At 42.3% G+C, this 9285-nt stretch overlaps 1 protein-coding gene and 1 long non-coding RNA gene across 2 annotated transcripts in view; both read right to left on the bottom strand.

Moving 5' to 3' along the window:
* Akr1d1 (aldo-keto reductase family 1 member D1) overlaps positions 1-5645 on the bottom strand; it is a 36148-nt gene extending 30503 nt beyond the window's left edge. Inside the window, exon 1 of the mRNA XM_050148042.1 lies at positions 5486-5645. Coding sequence (XP_050003999.1) covers positions 5486-5641 — 156 coding nt within the window. The 5' untranslated portion in view covers positions 5642-5645. The remainder of the gene's footprint in view (positions 1-5485) is intronic.
* The window catches only part of LOC126505265 (uncharacterized), a 420992-nt gene that overhangs the window by 34812 nt on the left and 376895 nt on the right, over positions 1-9285 (bottom strand). The gene's annotated exons all lie outside the window — the stretch shown is intronic.

The raw sequence follows: 9285 nt of genomic DNA, 5'->3' as shown, positions 1-9285 counted from the left end.
GCTGGTCTCTGTCACTTTTCTGTTTTGTCTGGACTTAAGTATAATTTGTTTATTCTTCTAAGATCTCTGATTGTATTAATGGCTAGGTCAGCTATAATACCAGTTTAAGAGCAAAAAGGATATCCAGATCCTTACACAAAGCTACGGCCAGCTTGTTAGCTCATTATATATAAAGGTCTGAGGATATAAAAGTTCATAAACATTAAAGGTTTAAAAAGTAATTTAAGATAATACTAATAAACAATAAAACAATGACTACATGTGGTTTGGGTTACAAGCTCAGGACTTTCTGTGTTTTTGCTGGGGCTCAAAGGTATGAGTCTATTTTTACTGTTGTATAGATATCTGTTATTTGCTATTTCTATAATATGGAATTTAATATGGGCCTAAAAGTTTCAGATGTATTAAGTTCTGTTTCTAGTTTGAATTTGTCTCAACAGGTTTCGCCTTGGTTAGCAGACACAAACAAACATCAATTGCTGACTACAACCTACTCCAAATGACTGTGGACCATGGACTTGCTAAAAAGTGATGTGGACCAGTCTAGCCGATAAGAATGCTCCCTCCCTGGCTCTTCAACAAAGTCCACAAATCAAATGTTCTTAAAATTTTCTCTTTTTGACTAGCATTTCACCTTTGTTAACCCTTGACAACGACACCCCAAAGTCAGCTGGAAGCAGTTAAAAGAACACATCGTCCAATAATCCCTGGTTAAAATGCTAAGTCAAAAGATGATCATTGTTAAACACCCTTCCTTTGTTATGCTTCCTGTTGATTTAAAAGATGAAACTTGGTATGAAAACTCTGCTCTGCAGACATTGAAAAAGCTTCATAATCTTATGAGGCCTAAGCGTTTTGTGGCAGCCAATTTACTTGGAATTTCTGCACTTATTGCAGTCACTACAACAGCCTTATTAAAGGAAATTCATGCTCATGTAGTTAATGAAATGAATAAGAATGTTTCTGTCACCTTATCTACTCAGTCACTTATTGACAAAAAGCTGGAGTCTAAGATTAATGTCCTAGAGGAGGTGTTTGTAGTTCTTTGCCAAGATTTAAGTAATTTACAGACTAGGTTAGGGGCTAGATGCCATGCTACATACAATTATATTTGTGTTACCTCATTACCTTATAATGCTAGCCAGGATTGGGCCAGAGTTAAAAACCATTTGCAAGGGGTATGGCATGATGCTGATATTGCATATGATATGGAGGCCCTGCAGAAAGATATTGCAACAATTAGTAAGAGTCATCTCTCTGAGGGATCCCTTGACTCCTTGACTGTGACTTTAGAAGAGGATATGAAATCCCTTAATCCATTACATTGGTTACAATATTTTATCTTTATTGGGATTCTCATTTTTCTCCTCCTCCAAGTAGTTCTGCTGTTTCCTTGTCTCTTCAGATTGCTACTCAAGTCCTTACTTACATACAGTGAAACGAGATATCTTTGAGCTATGTCTTAAAAACAAAAAACCGGGAAATGCCACACCAACTCGAGTGTCGTCTGTGTGACATGACATATGTCATTATCCCGGACGGGAGCTACATGTCCCATGGGACTAGGCTTCCTGGAGGTGAATGGCAGACAGCCTGGTATTAGCCACAGCTGGGGCATAGACAGGTTTCTCGATTAGCTGGCTATGCGGGATATGAGCTTTGCACAATCTCTTTTATAATAATGATATTCTATATATATATACAAGACAAGGATCATTCTCTTTAGAAACAGCTCTTGGATAAGGAAGCACAGTATGGGAATGTATAAGACTACAGCAGAACTTTTGTCATACACAGGGTGTATGATGAGCAAGGGAATAGATGGGTTGATGTTGATGGACAAAGACTGTTATATTATACTTTGAACTCTATGGATAGGCTTGCTAGATCCCAACCCCCATGATGTCTGCTGCATAAGAAGGTACTAAAAAGTATAGTTCGACAGGTGCAGAGAAATGATTAGGTATATTTGGTCACTAGATGAAATAAAGGGTTAGGAAGAGGAAGGGCCATGATAGCGATAATGAGACAGAAACTTTCTATTCATAAGATGAAATCACTTGCCTGAGGTTTACATTCCCAAGGACAAGATTTCCTCTTTTAAGGATGCTTTATGTCTAACACCTGTTCCTGATAAATTACTTTTTAAAAATATTGCTGATGTGACTAAAAGAAGCTTTCATACTGTGCCAACCAATGACACATGACCTTCTGATTTGTTCTTTGTTTGAATACTATATAATGAAAACATGAATTCAGTAAAATTGCATCAGATTCCAACCACTCTCTTGTGTGTTGTGTCTGTCTGTCATTCGCCGAACTTGTGCCTTCCTGTTACCAAGACCCCGCTTCTCCCACGGTCTGAGTGGCTCCCCTCAGCTGGTCTTTGGCATATCAGAAGTCCTGAGTTCAATTCCCAGCAACCACTTGGTGGCTAACAACCGTAGTAGGCATTGAGGCCCTGTTTTGTTTTGCAAGCATACATGCAAATAAAACACTCATATGCATAAATTAATTCTAGTTATATCTCCATAACCTCTGATGTGCACATCCCTCTCACAAATGTTTCCATTAGATTAGTAAGTGCTATTTAACTCTGCACCGTATACTAGACATTATCAGGAGACTCTAGAGTTGAACAAGCAGTGGTCTTTTCTAATAGACATCTCAGGCAGCTGAGAAAGATTGCAGGGTGTTTGTGACCTTGTGATAAGTGCTATAGAGTGGACAGCAAGGGGCTGGTGTGAACACATATGTAAGTCATGTAATAAGAAGGAAGAGGGATCCTCTGACATTCTTTGACTTGAGCCTCAAACATTTGTAGAGGGGTCTGGGAGATGGCTCAGCTGGTAAACAGTATGCCACGCTAGTGTGAGGGCCCAAGCATGCACGTAAAAGCGAAGTGTGATGGGGTGAGTCTGTATCCCCACTGCTGGGTTGAATAACAGAGATGGGCATGCAGATCTTTGAAACCTTCTGGTCTACCAACATAGCAGCTGGTGAGTTCTAGGTTCAGTGGGAGTCACTGTCTCAAAAAAATATGGTGGAGAGCAGCTGAAAAAGGCACCCAATGTCAACCCCTGGCCTCCACACACAGTTAAACACATGTGCACAGTTACACATCTCTGCACATCCACTCACACATACACTCCAAGTTCAGTGGGAGACAAATAAGCAAGTCCAAAGACAGGGAGGTGTAGTTAGAGAAAGAGAGGACCGTGTGTTCAAAGGTATTGACATGAGAGAGTTCCTATGAAACTCAGATCATATTCCTTGTTTTGTTTTGGGTCTGTATGTGTGTATATGTGTGTATATCTTTGTGTGTGTGAGTACACTCACCGGTGGATGTGTGTATGAAGGCCAGGGATCAATTTCAGGTATAGTCTGTGGTGCAATTGTGGAAGACAGAAGACGACCTGTGGGGTCAGCTCTCTCCTTCTGCTATATTGGTCCCAGGATTTGAACTCATATTATCAGGCTTGACAGCAAGTCCCTTTACCCAATGAGCCAAATTTGCTAGCCTCATACTCTTCTATTGTTTTTAATTGTTTGGTTTGGTTTGGAGACAAGGTCTTTTGTTGAATTTGTGTTCTAAGTTTTGTCTAGATTGGCTAGCCAATGAGGCGTTGGGAATCTGCCTGTCATGCTCCAACAGCACTGGGGTTAGGGACATATACCACCATGCCTGGCTTTTTATGTGAGTGCCAGGGGTCAGAAATCACATTTGTGAAGCAGGCCCTTCACCCGTCTGGCCATCTCCTCAGTCCTGGATCATGCTTTGCTCATAGGGAGAATGATAAAAGCTGGTTGGCTAACTGATGAATCCGCTAATGTACAAAGGCTTGGAGTGCAGGACTGTGGAATTTGTGATTGATAGGGCATGGAAGTGTGACGTGAGCTCACACGGGCTTCAGCAAGACCCCAGTGCTGCTTCTCTGACACCCTCACTTTGTGTCTGCTTCCCAGTCACCATGAAGAGGCCAGTTTGGCCCCTTCATGCTCATCGTCTTGACAGTCTGCATTAGCACGTGGTCAAAGTGACTCAGATAAGCAACGTCAGCCCCAAACTTCACTGAGGGAAGGATTATTCTATGCAGATCCTTTTCTGTGCAGTGATTTTGATCCTTCTCCTTCCCTTGTCTTCAGCTATTGGACCAGACTCTACCTTTGCTGCTTGTACAGTTGGTAAGGAGTCTATGTTTTCTCTTTGCATTTAAGTGCCTACATAGCAAGACAATTCTCTTCACACTAGAAGTTTCTGCAGACCCTGGCTGGCAGCCTGCAGGCCACATCTGGGACAAGGGTGTCTGTGAATGCATCTCTATACAAATTCACAAGCATACTTTGTTTTCAGCCCTTTAGAGCATGATCTCTGTAGCTGATGACACTGTGTTGCAGTTCAAGAAGCGTGGATATGCCTGCGTGGCAGGTATTCCTTAGATACTTGTTAGACTGCACTACAAATTTTTGGATAAAAATTAAAAGGAGCTTATAAATAATACACTCACAAATTCCATGCCCCTCATTTCACCCCAGTTAGCCTTCTGCTGACTTTCAAGGAAAAAGAAAAACAAATCGATTTCTGTAGTGGGACGATGTTAAGCCATAAATTGATAGAGTTCAACCTTTGATTTAAAGTCCATTCAGGGCCGGGTGGTGGTGGTGCACGCCTTTAATCCCAGCACTCAGGAGGCAGAGGCTGGCGGATCTCTGTGAGTTAGAGACCAGCCTGGTCTACAAGAGCTAGTTCCGGGACAGGCTCCAAAGCTACAGAGAAACCCTGTCTTGAAAAACCAAAATAAAATAAAATAAAATAATAAATAAATAAATAAAGTCCATTCAGGTAAACAGTAGTCACTGGATCTTGCTTTTATTATTACACACACATGCACACACACACACACCACACACACACATATACACACACTCCACACTATACATACACACACACACTCCACACCACACATACACACATACTCCACACCACACATACACACACCACACACACCATACACACACACACCCCAGACCACACATACACACACACCACACACATACCATACACACATATCCCACCATACACACACACACACCCCACACACCATACACACCCCACACCACAACACACACACTACACACACACACCGCACACACACACCATACACACACCCCACACTACATACACACACCACACACACAACCCACACCACACATACACACACCATACACACAACCCACACCACACATATACATACACATACCATACACACACACCCCACCCCACACCACACACACACCACACACACAACCCATACCACACATATATACACACACCATACACACACACCACACCACACACACGCCACACATATACATACACACACCATACATATACACCCTACCCCACACATCCAACCCCCCCCCACACCATACACACACCACACACACACACTACACACACACACACACGTAAGTATGTACATACCGGTCTAGGATCTGAGTAGGTACCAAGGCCAATGACAGGAATACTGTTCCCATCACTTAGAGGTATTCGATGATTTGTAGCAGTGAGGTTCATTGTGGAGAAGGGAGTGGAAGCTTCAAGTTTCTGGTAGCGATTCTGAACAGGACAGAGACACATTATTTGAAAATATATCCTAGGACCTATTGCATAAAAAAATTGAGTAGTAGTAGGAGGAGCTTGGCAGGAAAAGAAGAAAAATAAATAGATTTCCTAATACCCCCACCCCTCCCTCAAGGCTTCTCTGGAGATTGTAAGCAGTGCTGTTTCTTTGAATTTCATCAGGGGCTTGAGATAGCAAACATGTTGATGGGCTATGCTTAGTCTTCCGAAAAAAAAAAAATATCTATCTAGCTTCTGTCAGGAGGTTATTCTACTCCCTGGGTCCCAAAAGCTTATAAACATATTCTAAGACAAAAATGTTTTCAGCCCAACTTCAAAAGTCTCAACTTATTTAACAGTCCTAAGTACAAAGTCTCTTCTGAGGTTCATGCAGTCTCTTAACTGTAGTCCCCTGGGGGGAAAAAAAAAAAGCTAAAAAGCAGGTCACGTACTTCCCACAAATAATGGGATATACCAAACGGGAAGCAAAGTGAGGAAATACTGGGCCAAAGCAAGACAAAAACCAGCTTGGCAAACACCAAACTCTGTATCTCCATGTCTGATGTCAAAATGCTCTTCAGATTTCCAACTCCTTTCAGATTTGTTGACTGTAACACACTTCTTTCTCTTGGGCTGGTTCCACCCCTGCTAGCAGCTCTCCTGGGCAGGTACCCCATGGCTGAGGCTTCTGCAACTCTTGATGTCTCCACCAGGCTTCAGCTTCATAGCTTCAGGCAATGGCCTCTCTGGGCCTCTATTCAGGGGCACTCCTGACACATGCCTTGACCTCAGTGGCTTTCCTTAGGCGTGGAGAGAAATTCCATAACACCTTCCTTCTGTCCTTGACTCTAAAGCCAATACCACCACTGAAGCCGCCAAGTTCTACTTCTTGCTAGGGCTGGAACATGGATTAATTGCATCTTGTCTAATTACAACTTCATCAGCTTTCTGTTTTCCATGGCTTTCTTCACTGCCTAAGCTTGGCTAGTCTGGAACTTGCTCTGTAGACCAGGCTGGCCTCCAACTTTGAGATCTATCAGCCTCTGACTTCCCAGTGCTGGGATTAAAGGCGTACACTATCACATCTGGCTCTAAGCTTTTCTTTAATTTCTTTTCACAAGTTGGATATTTAGCTGGGTAAGCTCTTGCTCCGAGGTTACTACGACTCTCTTTATTCTAAATATGTTTATCTCCTTGAACACAGGATTTTGCTCTATTCCATTTCCTGGTGTCCCTTTTCTCAATCTGTCCATTTTTGCATTTTTATTTTCTTAGTTTGCTCCTTTGCATTGTAAGTCTTCATCTGAGTTAACACTAATAAGCACATGACAGAGTCTATATTAGCTTGTTTGGGGATTTCCTCTGCCAATGGAATTAATCTAAAGTTCTTCACTTTCACTTCAGGCAGACTTTTTGGACAAGGGCAACATTCTTCACCAAAATATCACAAGAACTATCTCTAAGCCACATACTAAAATTCTCTGAAACCTCTTGAGGTAGCCCCCCGCCCAGCTCTCAGGCCTTTCTGGTTCCAGCCCACATAGCAACTCTCTCAAGCTGACCGGCTACAACTTTCCTTAACAGACAGCTACCACAGCAGCTAAGCAGTCTTACTTGGGCGCTCCTCTGTTTGTATATTTGTGGGTTAGTAGCCACACATAGACTTACTTCATGAGAGTGCTTCTCCAGCACAGCACAGGGAGGCCTGTTAACTGAGAGTTAGCATTTAACCCTAATACATGGCAGAATCACTTGGAGTACCTAAAAAACATATTCTGGTGCCCAGGAGCACTGACGTAATTACCTAAAATAAACACTACGTACAGTCAATGAGAGAATTGCTTATGAATTATACTTTCTCAGCTGCTCCAACTTCACAACTGAAATAATAATATCAAAGAGGTTTATTTTTCAGTTTACTTACTATGAACTTTATATGTCGTCTCTAATTTAATTTTCAAAACAATTTTATATGGTGGAATGTTCTGGGTCATTGGTGTCTATTCCAAACTACAGCACATGACCTCTTTGGAAAGAGAGTCTTTACAGACATGATTAGGTAAGATCAGTTCATATTGGGTTAAAGTGGGCTTTGATCCAATGACTGGTGTCCTTACAACATGGGAAACAGAGCCGGAGAGAGGAAGAACATATCCCAGGCACTGGAGTATGCAAAGCCAAAGAATTTGAGAATGGGTGGCAAGCATGCCAGCTGGAAAGAGGCAATGTGGTCCTCCCTGGAATCTGTGTGTGTGTGTGTGTGTGTGTGTGTGTGTGTGTGTGTGTGTGTAGATCAGAGGTCAGTGCTGATTATCGAGTATCTTCCATAATTACTTTCCTTCTTCTGATTATTATTCTTTTGAAATAGGGTCTCTTATTGATTCTAGAGCTTATCAGTAGGCTGGACTGGCTGGTCCGCAAGCCCCAGGGATTCTCCTGTCTCCACTTCCTTGGTGCCATTACAGGTGTGCACAGACACACTTCACTTTTTTCCTTGAATGCTGAAGATCAAAACCAAGCTCTGCACACTTTCCCGGCAAACATTTTCCCAACTGTGATAGTGAGCTTCAACTGCCTAATTAGCACGACTTGGAATCACTGAGAAGAGAGTTTGGGTGAGGATCTGTCTATATTAGGTTGGCCTATGAGTGTCTCTGTGGGAGACTGTCTTAAGTTAATTGAGGTAGGAATATCCAGTTTACTGTGGGAGGCACCAGGTCTTAGGCAGGGGGTTCTGAAGTGTGTATGAGCAGAGCAGGTAAGCTGAGTGCAAGCAAGGAAACATGCCGGCATTCATTTCTCTCTGCTCTTGACCATGAATGTGATGTGGCCAGCTACTGTAAGTTCCTGCCTTGCCTTCATGGCAATGAACTGCAGCCTAGGACTGTTGTAGGAGCTGCGGGTTGCATTCCTGCCGCCCCAGCTCCTGGCTGCCTGGCTAGCTTATGCCCCGAAGCTTCTGCGCACCCAATTTATCAGTAAACATTCGCCCGAGGCGAGCCCGCCCCCAAGGGGCGGGCTTATCCCTACATCTCCCCCTTTTTGTCTAAATAAGACAGAACTAAACCAAATACAACTATAAACAATAATAACAAATAATAGATATAACAAACAATATTGAGAACAAAAGTTTTACCAGACATTCTATCTCAAGGAGTCTAAATAATGTAGAGAGTAATTACAATTATATAATCTTCAACTCCGTCAAAGATCTGAGAAGGGAATAAATATTACTTAACAAATGAGAGATATCCAAAATGTGCCATAAATTACAGAGACAACAGACTACCTGGGCAATCACCCAAATTCTCGTTCGCAATGTTGAGTCAACCAACTTTGGCTAAGGCCTAGCATAACTGACATACCAATATCAAATGCAAGGAATTTTCTTAGAATTATCCTACCCTGTCTTGGCAAGATAAGACAATCCTGTTTCATATCTTTGTCAGTAGATGAGGTATGGGCTTTTCTTAACCCAAAGGCCAATTCTGCCAAGAAGACAAGCTCCCAGTGGAGTGTCTTTGGTGCTCAACGTTCTCTCGGGAGTAGAGTGGCATTGTCAGGAGTAATTGTGTCTCGGCACAGAATTCTAGGTTAGATTAAAGGCCATTTTCTACAGCTCTTTAAAGAGGCTGAAGATTATACTATCTATACTAAATATA

Source organism: Alexandromys fortis, unplaced genomic scaffold, assembly GCF_014885135.2.
Source record: "Alexandromys fortis isolate MF-2015 unplaced genomic scaffold, M_Fortis_MF-2015_v1.1 scaffold_57, whole genome shotgun sequence".
Classification (NCBI taxonomy): Eukaryota; Metazoa; Chordata; class Mammalia; order Rodentia; family Cricetidae; genus Alexandromys; species Alexandromys fortis.
The sequence above is the reverse complement of the archived record's forward strand: the minus strand, read 5'-3'. Positions and strand labels throughout refer to the sequence as shown.